Below are 16253 nucleotides of genomic sequence, written 5' to 3' on the forward strand. Positions count from 1 at the left end.
GGGAGCGTCGTTCTAATCCACGTAAATATCAGATCCTAAGCAATCGTCTTCAAAATCACCAACCAAAGAGCAAAACTTAAATCCAGAGAAACAACTGAAAGGGAGAGCAGCCAACCTAATTTACAGATACACCACATTACAGAGACTTCACAGAAAATTTAGCTATTTGGCATTTTTGCAGTTCGTTTAAGACATATTACACAGACATTACTGCAACAGCTGAACTGAGCTTGCACGTAGACATTTTTTTTTTTTAATCCATGGTGATTGACGTTAAAACCAGGTGGGCCTGACCTAAAGAATCCCTATAAGATGGACTAATTTGGAGGCCAAGCACCTATGTAGGCATCACTTTAATTAATCCTCTCATAACTTATGAGTCCAATCGACGGCCTGAGAAAGAATGCCTTTACCGGACCTCTAGCCAATAACGAAATGGCAGAATCATGCATTGCTCCTCGAAGTAAACCGCACATTATAATGTTCATTCAAGCTGAAGCAGAGACACTCAAGGCATGAATTGATCGACTTCCATTGAAGGAAAACCAGACTGTGAAGTTTTCATTCCCATAATGTTCCTTGCGGTCTCCTTTTCCTACGATGACACCAAGCAATATCAGCAGAATAATCACTTAATATGTCAGAACCACTAAACGAGAAAAATGCCATGCCCAACTTACATGGAATAGGCATGACAAAGTTATGAACATGCTTACAGAAAATTGAAGTTTCTGCGTGCAAAAACCTGATTACCAAGCAAAAGCCAGGAAAGTTTTTAAACTATCCAGCTCACATCCATCAAAGAGAACTGCCAAAGTCATTCACTAGTTACCAAAATTTGTGTCTCGAGTTAGAAAATTTTCAAATACTGATGAGCCTTCCAGTTCACAAATACAATTTCAAAGGCAAGATTAATTGAATGATTGACCACAATTGCAGCTTGGTCTACCAAAACATCACAATTTTCCACAAACCAGTAACAAGTTAAGGAACTAATTAGAATGTATAGTGTGAAAATGGATGGATTCAGTACCCAAGGTTAAATCATCTGTTTCCAAGAAGGAATTACAAACAGAAAAAACAAGCGAAAGCAAAATCTCTTTGGTCATCAGAAGACTGAAATTTGGTTTGATAACTCACATGCCAATCATCTCATGGCTATTGAGAATGAATCAAATAGATAGATATTTTTCTCAATCTTCCAGACTTGTTCCTATGGAACCAAGGTCGAAAGGTTGAGAAGGTTGGTTATCATGTTATCTACCAAACAGAGGGTAGATAGAATTGGTCTTTCAGCAATATAATGTCATGTTCAGTTTTTAGCATTCCGCAGAAATGTAAAACAGAAACACGGTATTCACTTTCACTTACGAGTTTTAAAATACATATGCTACCACATCCTACTGGATCAATCAATTCCATATCAAGCTATTCAGAAAGTATCAGAGTCATTAAGAAAAGACACATTTTTAGGCTTTTAAGAAACTTCATTTAGAATTCCAACAGAAGAAAAATAACTAACCGTTGCCGTGTAGTCTAGAAGCCTGGTACAGTATATTTGAGCCTCCTCGTGCTTGTTTTGAGATTGGCAATGTTCTGCAAGAAAACTCAGAGCTCTGATGACATTTGGACCCTCTCTTTGTTCTTCATCCATCCGCTCTAAATCAAGTTTGTAATACATTGCAGCTTGATCCCGGCGACCAAGTTTGTCATGGAGTTCTGCCAGCTTGGACAAAGCAATACCTTCTCTCTCATTGTAGTTTGCTGCCCGTTTATAGCACTTGATTGCTTCATCAAGCATATTAAGTTGTCCACTTTCATAGCACTGTGCCAATGCAACCCACATACGAGCATCTGTGGGCTGAAGATATGCAGATTTCCTATAGTAGTAGAGAGCATAGAAGGGCATTGCCATCAATTCATAGGTTTGACCTAAACCATACCAAGCACGATAATCTCGAACATTTATGTCAACAGCCCTCCGGTAAGCATCAACAGCTGCAGCTGGATTCTTCATCTCTACATATTCATGTCCCATAAGCGTCCAAGCTGACAGGTACTTTCTGTTCAGCCTCAGCGCTCTGCGAAAATATATAACAGCCTTCTCATGCAATCCTTTTAGACTATAGTAATTGCCAATTATGCAGCATGATTCCGGACGATATTTATCAGTTGAGATTACCCTGTGAGCAAGACAACTGAGAGCAGAACAAGACTCCTTCGCATAAAGCACATTCGAGTATACATCCATTGTATCTACACGATAAGGATCATTTTTTAGCAGATCATCAAAGATTGCATGCGCTTCATCAAACTCACTCAAACTATACTGAGCTGTTGCAATCTGAGCTTGAACATAATCGCTGAGGGAGAAATTTCCTTGCAGAAGTTCATATTTCTTTAGAGCTTCACCATATATCTTGAGCTCAAGGTATGCACTTGCAAAAAAGAAATCCTTCATCCAGTGGTTCTTTATGTTCACATTCACATTATTCAGAATATCAATGCTGGTGCAAAGTGACTGAAGTTCTGACCAAGCATTCCAATTCCAAGGGTAACCATTTACAGACTCAACTAGGACAGCCCGAGCAAGATCATCACAGCCTCTATCACGAAGAACAACGCCATATAAATACAGCCCAAAAGGATCAATAGACCCTTTTTTGCGGTGCATACACAGCTCCTGCTCAAGGCCACCTAGTTCACAATTAATAGTTGTACCTTTGCCAAAAGGGCCTTCAAGTTCAATCATCTCTTCCTCTTTACGCTTCTCCCCAGCCTAAAGTAGCAATTAGAAAAATGATGAATCAAATTGCAGAGAAGGATGCCTCAAACATTTCATATTAACATAAACCATGTATCTAGGCAGATACTGCTTTGGATCCACAGATTTCTCCTTCTTAATAGATAGTAGAAACTAGAGAACATGTAAGCAATTAATACAAAGAATAGGTACTATAGATTATGTTAAGAAAAAGATGTACACAAAACAAGCACAGAGGAAAAAAAAATATCTTCCTATAAATAATAAAGGATAATAAATAAAGTTTCTTACACTTGTATCTCAGGAAGGCTGCTGTTTCATGGCAACTTTAATACCACGAAGCTTACTATATTGTGTTCCAATGATGCACAAGCAGGCATAAAATTCTGTAAGTCTATAGCACGCCTAACGTTAAAAGGATGAAGCTAAATAGATAATAGATGCACATAGAAAGCAAAAAATGGAAAACACAGTTAAGGGATAGCAGACAAAATCCAGTATATTGACACTCTAAACTGTCTCAACTTTCAATTTGAATTTTGGACAAACTATTGTAACGTATCCAATTGTGGTGCATTTTTTCTTCCATTTAGCTGTTGCAGTTAGCTTTCAAAATACACAATGAACGAAGCCCTAACACAAAGCTTTGCAAGTAATTTGTAGTTTTGTACCTTCAAACTACATTTTATTGGTTGTGACAGACCAAAGCACGGCAAGCTAGTTCAAGCTAGGCTCCATTTCGCCAGTTGAAGAGAAGAGTGTTGGGCCCAGAGGCCAGTCTTCAGGACCAGGTTCTCCCTTCTGCAGAAATGAGCCCATTTCTGGCGTGGCAGGAGATGAAGGCTAAGGGAGAAGATTGTCAGGTGAATTTGAACCAAGAACCTACTAGGGCCCACAGAACCTGGTCAAGTGATCTACCAGAATGTGATATTCCAAATCTACCAACGCAACATAAAAGTTGAAGAAGCTACCACATAAAATTGCACAGGCATCAAGAAAACAGGATGGCAAATATTTTCTTTCACACACAAACACTAGTTATACTACTGTACAACAAGCTCACCAGATAAAGAGCATAACCACGCAGAAACATTGCTTTCTTCCCTGTCTGATCTCTAAGCACATGTGCAGCTCGTCTGTACTCTCTTGAGTCAAAATAAGCTTTTGCCAGTAAGTAATAATCATTTTCAATCTCCTCTTCCACAAGAACTGGTGTACCTACATAGGACATGGAAGTGGATGGAGTTGAGAAAACATCACTGCCTCTGAAGCGACGCCTCATGCTCGAACTCCCACGATGAGAACGGTGCTGCAGAGGAGTTGATTTCCCATTATCTGGTTCCAGTCCTATCAATTGCTCCGCTGCCCTATCAAAGCCAAATACCATGTTTCATTTTAAAAACAGAACGTGCTCGGTAAAGGATATCTACAATCTTTTCACGGCCCAGTTTAATGAATTAAAATTAAATGAAACTATTCCAAGTCCGCCAACAAATGAAATTACTCAGCCCCCTCTTTCTTTGAGATTCTCACTTTAAGGGGACGAAGCAATTGGGCATCACCACTTTACAAGCGAGGACAAGAAAATAAACAGAACGCATGAGAAACAAACAAATATTGCAAAGGAAAAAGGAAAAACTAATAAATACCATAAAAAACAAACCGGCAACAACAGCAACAGAGATATCAGAAAGCTTTTTGACGGTACCATTTCGCAGCAGAGTAAAGACAACGGTCTCTCAGTTGACGAACTGCTATCCGGAGCTCGTTCCTGTAGGTGTCCCTAGAACTTGTAGACATTTTTGTCATGAAACTCCTCGGCGTTAGTCGAACGAGAGAGAGAGAGAGCAGCCCTTATAGTCGAACAATTTCGACCGCGTCCCTTGGTAACCGCTTGTCAATCCTACACCTAAAAAAATAAGGAAATTTATTAACATGCACACGAAATTAGGTGAAGTTTTCTAATAAGCTACTGAGAAAAGTAAAGAATCAACAAATGGGAGTATAATACTTCAAAAGGAGGAAGAAATACAAAACGAAAGCTAGAAAAGGGCAACAGCCCCAGAAAAACATGATCTCAAAAACCAAATGAAAACGAAAATTCGCTTAATCAAGCTTGACTGTGCACGCAAACAACGGAACCGAGTAAGAGATCTACTAGACTCACTGACTCCAAAGCCTAAACAGATTAAAACAACGATCAAGGAAAACCAAAACGGAGAAAAAACCACATCCTGGAGCTTCCCCTAACACGACAATCTTGATCGAAAACACGGAAATTGTTAGACGGGAACCACTTCAATGAGAATCTGCAACTGGGTACCTCACGGGAAATGATCAACCAACAATCATGGATCAGATTTCATCAAATTTTCATGGAAATGTGAACGAAAAACAAGCAGAAAAATGGAAGAACAAGTGAATAACAGTTTATCTCACGCGCATAAGAATGGCGCCAATGAGAAAGAGAGATTCGTAGCTTAGGGTTTGCAGGGGGATGAATTGTCGAGATGGAAGAGGGAAGAGAAGGAGGGAAATGGATGGGTTCTCGTTTTAAATGGCGGGACTATGGGGCGAGGCGGGTCTGGATCAAACTACAATCAAACCTGACAGGAACCCCAAATTTGGATCCCATGCTGGGCCTGGGGCACCCCAGCCTCGATCAAGCCCCATTATCTTGTGCAATAATGACTAACTGTGCAGATTTTCTTGGGTCGAGCAAGTGAGAAGTATTCAAGGTTTCTAGATTTTGGCTGTCTTAGTGTTTGAGCCGTCCTGGATTTGGTTTACAGTTCAAGCCATCTCCCATCTGTCTATTGGAATGGTTAAAATACTTCAAAAATCTAGGATAAAAACAATTCGTCCTTATATAAAAAACCACATTTTGTGATGTTCTGGGTTGAAAAATCTTTGTCGTATTTCAAAGATTTTTCGTAACTTTTGTATAGTTTTGAGTCATTAAGCAGTGGTGGTAGCCTGTCGACAAGGTGACTCGCATAGTTTTGGACCATTGGAAGTAAAGGATCTCTGCTGCTAGATTGTCACACTTTCAGTTCAGAGACAGCAGCCAGCGGCATCAAGTGGCCTTTCAATCTCAAATTTCTGTTGTAGTCGTTACCAGAAGCAAACCTTAACGATGCTAAAATACTTGTAAACTAAAGATGATTATCATAATCATAACATGGTTGGCATAGTTATTGAACAATTGTTACAGGAAATAAAGAAGAACCCAACACCTTTAATTGCCATCAACACCATTATTATAAATTAATGATAATATACAAGGTTTACAGTAAAAGGGTGGACTCAGGACTGACACCAAAGCTACATGAGTACATGAACAGTTGTTGGCTAGAGAATTAGCTTCCTCAATTGAAACCATTATAATCTCTGAAAGAAAATGATTCCAGCCACTGCTTCGGAGCGGCAGGATGGATCCTTTTGAGGCAAGAGATGAATCTCCTCTCCGAAGTAGCGAGTATAGTAGCAGGTGCGTAGTTTATAACCAGCAAGTCTCTCTCCCTAAGCCAAGCCATAATTCTATGCCGAGGCTTCACTCTCTTTTCCAGATCGAAGAGCAGGCAGCCAGGGAACTTCTGCAGATCCTGCAATGACAATTTCAATCCATTTTGAAAGAAATCGATCTTTTCTTCGATCATGGCAACGCTTTGGTTAAGGATTTTAGGCGACAAAAGCATCATTTTCACTAATTCAGAGTGCTCGATTCCCATACCAATAAGACAACTGAAGCGCTGATCCAACTGTTCTTTGGTGGCATGGAGTTTAAGAACGATTTCCCTTGCAATGTCGTTTTCGCCGAAACCGACTCCCAGTAAAAATTCCATCTTCGGAATCAGCAGCTTATCCTCTGCTGTTCGATCAGATCTCGGATTGCTTTTTGATTCTTCCTTATCGGATTTAGCATTGAAGCCAGTCAATAATCGATGACCACCATTCAGAATTTTACTGCTGAACCAACCATGGAGGCCTATAGCTTTCATAATCTCCGGCAAATTCCCGATTGTGTTTCTGCCCAAAACGTGGCGATATCCAAGAACGATCTCTCTCTTCGACTTCCGATCCAAGCCTATATAACTCAAAAACTCCGGCATTGTTATCACAAGATCTTTCAAATTAAAATTCAAAATTTCCGGGCGTCGAACGATCAGCCGGCCAACATCTTCGTTCTTCATTCCCAACCTAGAAAAGAAACTGACCTTTTCTTTCACATTCTCCTCAGAAGATTCAAGCAAAATATTCAAGCCATCGCCCAAGGCTTCCCCAATCGTCCCCTTCTCGCACCCAAGATCGTAAAAGATCCCAACCTTCCTGCAATTAACGTAGCACAAATCCAAGCAACGCGAATCCGCGAGATGACTCTTGAGCAAGACCCACTTGAGATCATCAAACAATCCGTCGTCTTCGCCCGTTGATTCTTCCTCCCGGCGGCCCAAAACGAAGGGAAACGCCAGACAGATGCCGACCAACTGCGTCCTGCTGAACCCCAACTCGATAATGGCGTCCAGTCGCCGGCGGAGGAGCGATCCGTCGCTATCGAAGATCGAAGCGTCGTGACTGTACAGCAAGCCGAGCTTGGTCCAGGGGAAGCCGTAGTTGGAGAGCGCAGAGATGGAGTTCAGCAACTGGGGGTTATCGCAGAGGAATAGGCGATCGGCGGGTAGGAAGCGAGAGACGTCGGAGGCGGCGATGCCGATGCTCTCAAGGAAGGGAAGATACTCGTTGATGGGGTTGTAGCGGAGGAATTGCTGGACGTCGGGGAAGGCGCGGCTGCGAGAAAGTTTGAGGTTGGAGAGGAGGGACTGGAGGAAGGAGGGTGAGTGCTTGCTGATGTTCTCGGCGTGAGGGTAGAAGAGGGCGCGCGTGGAGTAGAGATACTCGGTTAGAGCCTGCTTGGCAGGGTTCAGGACGAAAGGGTCGGCGATGGTCCTTCTCTTTCGCTGCTGCCGGAAAGGAACGGCGGTGGTGGTGTCGCCGGCGGCAATGGCGGTGGACTGAGAGAGGAAGCGTCTGGAGAGGAAAGAGTGGAAGCGGTGGAAGAAGGCAGAGGGCGGAGTATGCATTACGCTTCCCCCCTTTCTGTCTTCTCTATCTTTTGCTCTGGTGGGTTCGCAGCGGAAAGAGGGCTTAGGGTTTTAGCAGAGCCTTCGGCATGAATGACCTGAGAGAGAGCACAGACGAGACGATCGCTGCCGAGCGCCGAGTGAGTTTAGGTTGGGCATGGAGCGGGATTAGGAACGGGTCCGGTATTTATTGCAAAACTCCCTTGACTACAACCCGTGTTTGTTGGTCTATGCTTCAATGGCGCTTCTTCTTGTATTACGAGAAATTCACATTTCGAGAGATCGATAGAAAGATTTGAGTGTCGACTAGTCATCGTCTAACGCTACACAACTTTGCTCAAGCTCGACTCGAACCCGCTTCACAAAACTCCACTCACATGTACGTTTAAAATATTAAATGAGTTGAGTTCAAGTTCTAGCAGCTTGATTTGTCTAAACTCAATTGGTTGAACTACATAATTAATCTTGAATTATAATGAGATAACAATTAAACGAGGTGCAACAAAAAATAAATTAAAATAAATAAAACATAAATGAGTTAAAGGAGTCTAGTTTGAATTCAACGATGCATCGTTGAGTCAAGGTTGAGTTTATTTTATTGAGGTGGACTCACACGCACACACAACATACAGATATGGCCCATGTACATTGCCCTTTTCCTATGCCCAATCTGCCCATTCATTGTAGTTCTCTTCTTTATTTGCTCGTTTTAATGTCAAAATTTTGCTGGTCAAACCTCTTTTATTAGTCTGAATTACATATTCATAAACAACGCCTGAAAGTTTTACGACGAGTTTAAAAAAAACTTGAAAAATATGAAATTTTTTTTAAAAAATTAAAAAACTAAAAATAAAGTAAAAATAAAATAAATGAAAAAATAATAACACAAATGTCAAAAGATAAAGTAGATTTCTAACAAATAAAAAAAGAATGAAAAAAAAACTATTTGGTATTAAAAAAACATAAAGATTTTTAACGTTTTTTTCAAAAAAAAAAAACTTTTTTGTTAAGTTTTTAAGTTTGAAAAAAAAAAGTGTTTTCTATAAGCATGGTATGGTATTGTGAAATTAGTGCTTTGACAAGGCAACCCAAATCAAATAAGTAAAGCATTCTTCAATGTCGAACAAAGTTTAATGTGATCGACTTAATTTTTTTTAAAATTGGAGCTTTATTTTTTAAAAATGCTAAAACTAAATTTTAGATCAATTGAGAGTGATATTTTTTTCCGACGAGGATATTTGAAATGTTAGAAAACCCCATTAATTTGCCGGAAGTTGATGCTTACGTAATTCACAGCCATTTATAACTTGTTGAAACTAATTCGGTTGTGATAGTTTTGAAGAAGTGTAATGTAATTAGGCGGCAAAAATGTTATACTTAAAAGGTTTGAGGTTTAAATCCGGTAATTAGTTTAATGCATCTATTACTTTTTGCTCATACACTATACACTCGACATAAAAAGATGTATAAAAATGTGCTGTAGGTCCAATTAAGATATAATCACGACGGCTTCACGCAAAAAGCAGTTTATCTTAATAAACACTAAAATTTGTGATTGTAAAAAACGAACATTAAAAAGTTGTGATTTGCACTAATACGAAAGATGATTATGTTATATAAGGAAAATATCAAGGGCATAAAAGTCATACTGTCGGCTACAACAGGCTGGTGACTGTTTTCCCGGCTTTTCCGACCCCAAGGAGTGTTGGTCTCTCCCGCGTCTTCTTGATGAGTGACTATGAGACGAGGGGGTCGTCTTCCGACGATCGCGAGGAAGAGGGCGCCCCGCGGCCGTCCTCCCCCTCGGAGGAAGGTGAGGAGGACGCCCAAGGAAGCAGGAAGCGGCCTCGCCCTTCCGGCGATGGCGAGGATGAAGATTGCCGGGACGGAGATTTTCCGGCGAAAGTACCGGCGAGGTCCCGCGACATCATCTTCCGCATCGTCGTCCCGTCCGTGCAAATCGGCAGAGTCATCGGCGTCAAGGGAAGCCAGATCCGTCGGATCCGAGAAGAGACCAGAGCGACTATCAAAATCGCCGATGCCGTAACGGTAGGCCCCGCATTCTTTCTTTTATCTTTTTTTTTCCTTCTTTTTTTCCCCTTCCTTGTGGACGGTTTCTTATTGTCTACGTCGGTTGATCCACGGCCAAGATTTCGTTTGTTTGAGCGCGTGTATTGACTGAGTTTTGTTTGGAATCGCGACATTATCATCTTATTTGTCTGGAATAGAGGACTTTGATCGGTGGGATATATTTTTGGGTGCAGTAGATGAAAAATGGTAAACATATGCTTTAGTTGCTAAAACTGGGACAGTGTAATTGAAGGATAAGAAACATAATAACATATGCTCCTACTGCAGAGATAGCTTGGAATGGGATAAGACCCTAAAACGATTACGAAGACCCTTTTCTTCACATTTTGTAAGGCTCGACGGTGCTAACCACGAGAATTCAGGTTAAACGAGTCTATTCCGACTAACTGGATGTAATGGCTTAGTCTTTTAAGGCATTTATTCCGTTTGGGCAGCATGAGAAGTTGAGAATGAAATGCTACTTGAACAATTCCATACTGGGTTCCCTGTAAGCCTCCGGAATCGAAATGTGGTCATCAAAGGAAACATAACTAATGTCTCTGGGCTAGACTAATCTGCCAACATGACGAAATGAAGATTGTCATATATATATATATATATATATATATATATATATATATATAAATATGTGCAAGTTCATTACTGCTTTATTTTTCTAAGTCTCCATATATATATATATATATATATATATATATATATATATATATATATATATATATATATATATATATATATATATATATATATATATATATAGACTTAGAAAAATAAAGCAGTAATGAACTTGCACATATTTTTTTGGTTCAAGATGTTTAGGCCATAGTACTGCATAGAAATAAAAAAGAGTTGCTTCCAAACTATTTATGCCCTCGTCCCCAGATCATCTTACATACCTTTGAGGCACACTTTCATGTGATTTTTCGTCCAAATATGTGAATGTGTTCGTTAATTGTCTATTAATTGATAACCATTCCTTGAATCAATGAATTTTACAATGACTGATTCTTTTTGAAATTCAATTGTTGGCACGGTATAATCTTTTCTTTTCCTCTCCCTTCTTTTTCTCAAGAAATACATCTAAAAGTTGAAATAACCTGGATGAGACCTTTTTTTTTTAACTAATACACTATATAAATAGCATCTATACCCTATAACCAAGTACAAAGCGCTGCAACTCCAGTTCTTGCCTCTTGGATATGTCTTGATTGGCCGGGTCTCAACTTTGTTGTTACGTGGTCTGTGTTGCAGTCACAGGTACTGTTCTTTGTTGCATCTCGACGATTTAAAATGTTAAAGTATCAAATATATAGTTTTCTGTGTCAATCTTACACGAATCAGAATTAGGTAGGCAAAGATAAAAGAATATATACGTTAGAGGGAGGCAATAGATTTAGGGTTTTGGTATTGTTGTTGGTTGAAAGATTTACTGGGAGAAATCTTTCAAGGCGCAATCCAGTGAAGAAAGGAAAACTTTTAATCCCTTTACTGGCGGATGGTATGTACGAAGCTGGTTATCATCAGAAAAGACTAAACAGGCCTTGAAATTTAGTCCCAAGTAGGTCTTCTCCTTAAGCTTTTGAAAAGTTATATTTGTGCATTTGTCTACTTATGCATTTAAGGACAACTACAATATATGAGCTACAGAAAGGAGAAGAGGAGCACGAAAACTTCCAAACTTATTTTAAAATAAATGGATGTTGATGTGTATTTTATGTCTCTTTCGTTAGTAAATCGTTTGAAGTTGTATCTATGCAGGCATGCCTGCTTGAGGTGGCTTGCAATCTTATTTAAAAATAAAAAAGGTTGTCATTTGTGCAATGTGAGATTTTTCCTAGAGGAGTCACATGCAGGTGGGACGCCTTTTATGGAGACGCCTATATGACCTTTAAATGTTACTGCCTGTATGTTGGCACACCCTTGCTGAATTGTTTCAGCTTTGTCACCAAGCAAGGGCTGATCCATCTTTTCAATATCAAATCTATGTTTTAGTTTTTCAGAAAAATTGGTGGCAGTGGGCTTGGCCTGCATCTCCTAGTAAAACATAGAGTCTGCTACTCTTCACACTCATGGTTTCTGTTGTGTTAAAACCTAATGAGTCATGACAACAAGAATATTTTACGATTTCTTTTGTATTTAAATGGCAAAATAAGTATATGTATAATGTAGCTGTCGGACTCAAAGTTATGTCCCAGATAATAAGTTTGACTTCAACTTTGACTTACCTTGAATTTAATTAGCTTAAGCCAAGCCTAATAGGATCAACATATCTATGTGTTCTGTAGCCATTTGAAGAGCGTGTCATCATTATAAGTTCTAGAGATGATGAATGTGAAGTCTCTGATGCAGAGCGTGCACTCCAGTATATAGCTAAAATTATTCTCCAGGTATGCACTCTCTTCTTGGTTTTATTTTCATGTCCTGGATTTTGCTCTTACTAGGCAAGTTTTGAGCTTCCGCCTTCATCTTCACGGCCATTTATTTTATCAGGAGTAAAGCAGTATCCGGTTTTATTGTGAAACAGCTTCTGCAAGCTTGTTGTGTCTTGTGAACTTTAGTCATGAGGGAAATATTTATCTGGTGGAAGTGCTTGCACTGAAGGTTGTGGTTTGTTATTTGTTTGTATTGCTGAGCAGGATGACAACAATGGTATGATAGCACCAAGAGTGGGTACTGGGCATTCTGCTAAGAACATGATCAGGCTTCTAATTGCAGGGTCTCAGGCTGGTTGCCTGATTGGGGTTTCTGGTCATAGCATTGCAGAAATAAGAAATTCTTCGGGTGCAACTGTCCAGATCATGGCACCAAATCATTTGCCTTCCTGTGCATCTGCACATGAATCAGATCGCTTGGTGCAGGTAGACGTTTGTTGGATATGCCTTCACTCCTTCTCTCATCTCGTCCTTGGCTAGCATGCTGTCTGCAGATTGTTAACTTGTCTATTTTGGAGCGTAGGATTGCCATGCTTCAGAGTTTTAACAAGGGATTTTTCACATCCAATAAAATCTGTGCTCATTACATATATTAAAACATTTATTTATTTTGTTCTGTTGTGTCTATATGTGTCTGCGCATGTATATTACTGGGTTTTCTGATTGACACTACATGCTCCTGTGCTTAGGCACGTGGTTACACACAAGTAGAGCAGAACATTAATGGTGAATATAAGGTCATTGGACTTTGGAGAATCATAACTAACTGAATAATTTTTAGTTCTTCCGGTACTTCCATTTTCCTTGTTGGGTGAGCATAAGCTTTTTGTGGGAACGTCTGAATTTTCCTGTCTTAAACTAGGATGATGTTTACACTTTATAGTTTATACTGTCCTTATTTTTCTTTCTCAATAGAAAATTTGTTTTTCGGCTGAACACTTGGCCTTCGATGTGCTTCATATGGTCTCCAGTTATCTCCTCCCTACTTCATATATCAACTATCAGGTCTTATATTGAGGGAAAAAATAATAAAAACTAACTATGCAATGATACCATCTGAGGGGATTTCAGGAGAGTTGAGGTTCTTTATGGTTCTCTTAGTTTGGAGAGTTCATATGACATTCTCCATATTTCCACATATTTCATTTTCCTATTACAGGTTTCTCTTTTTACATTTTCAGAACTTGTGCTGAGTATTCAGCTCTGTGTTTTTATTCCATGTTCAGGTTTCGGGTGACATTGCAGAAGTTCTGAAAGCTTTAGAGAGGATAGGCTATAAATTAAGGTTGGAACCATTCTGATTTATTTTCTGGACTATTATCAAATTTCTTTTCTTTTTCTTTTTTTTGGTTTTATTTTTACCCCTAAGTGAATGAAAACGTATGCAGGGAAAAACCCCCAAAAAGAGTAATTTCTATCAGGCCAACTTACAATTTCAGTGCAGGCCCTGCACCTTATTTAACAGTACCTTCAGGTTTATCCCTGTTAGTTTCTTCAGTGGCTTGCTAGCATGTTCTCTTTGTTGCTTCTGGTTACTGTTCACAACATCAAAATAGAAACAAGTTTCTTCTTTATACAGCAGACACTGTGACGTCTGAGATATTGATCTCGGAGTCAATGGTTGGTGGGTTGATTGGAAAACACGGCTCCAACATTTCGAACTTCAGGGCTTGGTCTGGTGCAACAATTAGGGTATATACCAATATATTTATCAGATTACTGTAGTTCACTTTCTTGGGTTTTCTATCCAGCCAAACGATAAATGAGGTGTTGGGATACTTAAGTTCATATAATCTAAAACTGCAAGCTCATGCAGCTGGGTGTTGTGTAGGCCAAAAGTTACTGCTCGCTCACTCACTCACTCACTCAACACATACTATCTGATATAGACATGAACGTGTAAATTTTAGGAGGAATAAGGAGTTACTGTCATTTTCTGGAGTTGTAACTTTTATCCTGATTTTCTGCTCTCGTCATGTAGGTCATTGGTGAAAGAGGTGAAAGACCACAGAGACATATACGTATTGAAGGCAGTGCCGATCAGGTAAACTCTCCAGGTCCAGCTAGTCTCTGTCTGAATTAATGGTTATTTCCAGCCATCCTGTCATAGTAGGCGCCAGGTTGGTTTGGACATATAAGTTGATTGCTGGGCCAGGTCGAGCATCTCATTGATGGGCTCTCCTAACTGGCTAAATAGACTTTGCTTATACTTGGCTGATGCCAGGTGGCCTCCTTCGAGGCAGAGCCTCTTGTGCTTGCCAAATTTTCTCCTGGGAGTTCAATGGGCCTTTTTTTTAGAGTTTTATGCTATCCGGGAGGAGATCAGTGCTGAATTATGGTTTCTTGGTAGAATTTCGAGTTTGATTGCCTTTTCTTAAAGTCTCAAGCTGTACCTGACCTGATTGTGGCTTTTATATATGTTGCGGGAAGCAGGTAGCTGCGGCCAAGATGTTGGTAGAAAACTACATTAGCTCACAAGTGAACGGGTCATGACAATGCCGATCCTTTTACGCCTTTTGGGCGTTCACACCTCTTGTATCAATAAACTCTCTCTCTCTTTTACACCCGCAATCAATCATGCATGCTGATCGAAACATAGCACAGTATGCACAATAAGAGCGAGCACACACGTACACATAATCGGAAATGGTCTGGTAGAGCCCATCTGGTTTAAAACTTGTTCCTTTTCCACTGTTGCCAACGAGAACCTTACTTTTTTTTTTAAAAAAAAATCGAAACAAAAAAACCCTTCTATGATCATATTCAAGAAATTTTCGAACTTTCATGGTCAGCTGCTTTATCATTGAATTCTATAAGGGGGCGTTTGATAGCCAGGTGCACTGTCGAGGAGGGGGAATTGTACGGATTTCCTCTGTACCTAAAGGATGTGTTTGGGAACCATTCTGATGAAAATGACATGATTTTTATGTATTACTAAAATATAACTCCTCAACTTTGTGGAAAGACAAACTCCATAAACATCTTCTAATTTGGTGTTCCAAAGGGGTTGATGATTTGCCGAACATGAATGGGAATTCAAGCCACGTCAAAAGATTCAAAACATTTGCTTTGTCTGGATTGATATCTCCATGTGCAAGTCTGCAACTCGTTTTTAACTACAATGTCTGTCTTTTGCCTATAAGATTTCCATTTCAGAGCTTCATCAAATGTGGTCTCAGCACTGAAGCTCTATCCAATTCTAATCGTGAAATAGGTTTTAAGAGGGCCTAAGTTTTGTGCATTTTGTAACCCTACTACCGCACACTGTTTTTATCCATGGATATTTTTGAGGGAGACTCTGTTCTTTCTTCTCATTTCTGTTTTTTGCTTTTCCCTTCATCCGGGAAGGGTGGGGCAGCTGGGGTTAGGCAAATCTTTTCTGGATTATGTGAATGGAGATGCAACTTGCGTGTGGAAGGTCTTATTTATATGCAATATCCTAGGTAGAGGAAACTTGTTGGTCATTGGACTGCATTTTGTACAAAGAATGTGCAAAATTAAGAGACGGGCAGTATACATGATATGTGCATTTTAAGTTTAAAATTTCTATGTAGCTAAATACAAAGTACATTGAATGCGGAAAGGCTTTAGATCCAGGCATAGACTCTGGGACACTTGAACATTGTGGTAGTGAAGTTTTTGGTGTGTTTTCATGTCGTGTAAGCAGTATTATCTGTATCATAGCCGCATGTTGGGGTATTAGCCTTGTTTACATTCTTTTGCGCATCTTTTTGATGTTTTTCGTGTACAGCGAATGATTGATTAGTGAATATATCTGAAATATGTTACTTTTTTACTGTTTTCACCAATTCACAGTCCTTGTATTCACATGTTTAAACTATATATATTAGCAGAGAGAGAGAGAGAGAGAGAATAGTTGGTAATTGA

General features: G+C 39.6%; 3 protein-coding genes across 7 annotated transcripts; 1 reads left to right on the forward strand and 2 right to left on the reverse strand.

The window, feature by feature from the left end:
- Nucleotides 1-146: 146 nt before the first annotated feature.
- On the reverse strand, nt 147-5437 carry LOC116265144 (anaphase-promoting complex subunit 8). 4 transcript variants are annotated; one of them, XM_050081053.1, is made up of 5 exons: nt 5204-5437; nt 4473-4667; nt 3828-4131; nt 1523-2779; nt 147-595 (listed from the first exon to the last, which is right to left on the reverse strand). In XM_050081053.1, the coding sequence occupies exons 2-5, from the start codon at nt 4571-4573 to the stop codon at nt 509-511; spliced, it is 1749 nt and encodes a 582-aa protein (XP_049937010.1). In that variant the 5' UTR covers nt 4574-4667; nt 5204-5437; the 3' UTR covers nt 147-508. The 4 variants fall into 4 exon arrangements, with proteins under 4 accessions (XP_049937010.1, XP_031501528.1, XP_031501527.1 ...); XM_031645668.2 differs by having other exon boundaries at nt 4473-4673; XM_031645667.2 differs by having other exon boundaries at nt 4473-4673; nt 5088-5437.
- Nucleotides 5438-5955: 518 nt separating this feature from the next.
- LOC116265197 (transcription termination factor MTEF18, mitochondrial) lies at nt 5956-8011 on the reverse strand. 2 transcript variants are annotated; one of them, XM_031645743.2, is made up of 2 exons: nt 6498-8011; nt 6169-6369 (listed from the first exon to the last, which is right to left on the reverse strand). In XM_031645743.2, the coding sequence occupies exons 1-2, from the start codon at nt 7843-7845 to the stop codon at nt 6305-6307; spliced, it is 1413 nt and encodes a 470-aa protein (XP_031501603.1). In that variant the 5' UTR covers nt 7846-8011; the 3' UTR covers nt 6169-6304. The 2 variants fall into 2 exon arrangements, with proteins under 2 accessions (XP_031501602.1, XP_031501603.1); XM_031645742.2 differs by having other exon boundaries at nt 5956-8011.
- A 1520-nt stretch (nt 8012-9531) lies between these two features.
- On the forward strand, nt 9532-16170 carry LOC116265148 (flowering locus K homology domain-like). Its single transcript, XM_031645672.2, has 8 exons — nt 9532-9894; nt 12219-12320; nt 12570-12791; nt 13592-13650; nt 13754-13839; nt 13945-14057; nt 14347-14409; nt 14799-16170. The coding sequence occupies exons 1-8, from the start codon at nt 9574-9576 to the stop codon at nt 14856-14858; spliced, it is 1026 nt and encodes a 341-aa protein (XP_031501532.1). The 5' UTR covers nt 9532-9573; the 3' UTR covers nt 14859-16170.
- The last annotated feature ends 83 nt before the right edge of the window (nt 16171-16253 follow it).

The sequence above is a fragment of the Nymphaea colorata genome, chromosome 12 (assembly GCF_008831285.2).
Source record: "Nymphaea colorata isolate Beijing-Zhang1983 chromosome 12, ASM883128v2, whole genome shotgun sequence".
NCBI lineage: Eukaryota > Viridiplantae > Streptophyta > Magnoliopsida > Nymphaeales > Nymphaeaceae > Nymphaea > Nymphaea colorata.

Excerpts from the sequence above, each read along its gene's own strand:
- LOC116265144 (XM_050081053.1), bottom strand. The coding sequence starts at position 4,573 with ATGACAAAAATGTCTACAAGTTCTAGGGACACCTACAGGAACGAGCTC. Across the intron at positions 2,780-3,827 it reads GTGGTTATGCTCTTTATCTG|GCTGGGGAGAAGCGTAAAGA; the intron begins GTGAGCTTGTTG and ends TTGCTACTTTAG. Across the intron at positions 596-1,522 it reads TTCTAGACTACACGGCAACG|GAAAAGGAGACCGCAAGGAA; the intron begins GTTAGTTATTTT and ends GTGTCATCGTAG.
- LOC116265197 (XM_031645742.2), bottom strand. The coding sequence starts at position 7,845 with ATGCATACTCCGCCCTCTGCCTTCTTCCACCGCTTCCACTCTTTCCTC.
- LOC116265148 (XM_031645672.2), top strand. The coding sequence starts at position 9,574 with ATGAGTGACTATGAGACGAGGGGGTCGTCTTCCGACGATCGCGAGGAA. Across the intron at positions 9,895-12,218 it reads AAATCGCCGATGCCGTAACG|CCATTTGAAGAGCGTGTCAT; the intron begins GTAGGCCCCGCA and ends TGTGTTCTGTAG. Across the intron at positions 13,651-13,753 it reads AGGATAGGCTATAAATTAAG|GGAAAAACCCCCAAAAAGAG; the intron begins GTTGGAACCATT and ends AAACGTATGCAG.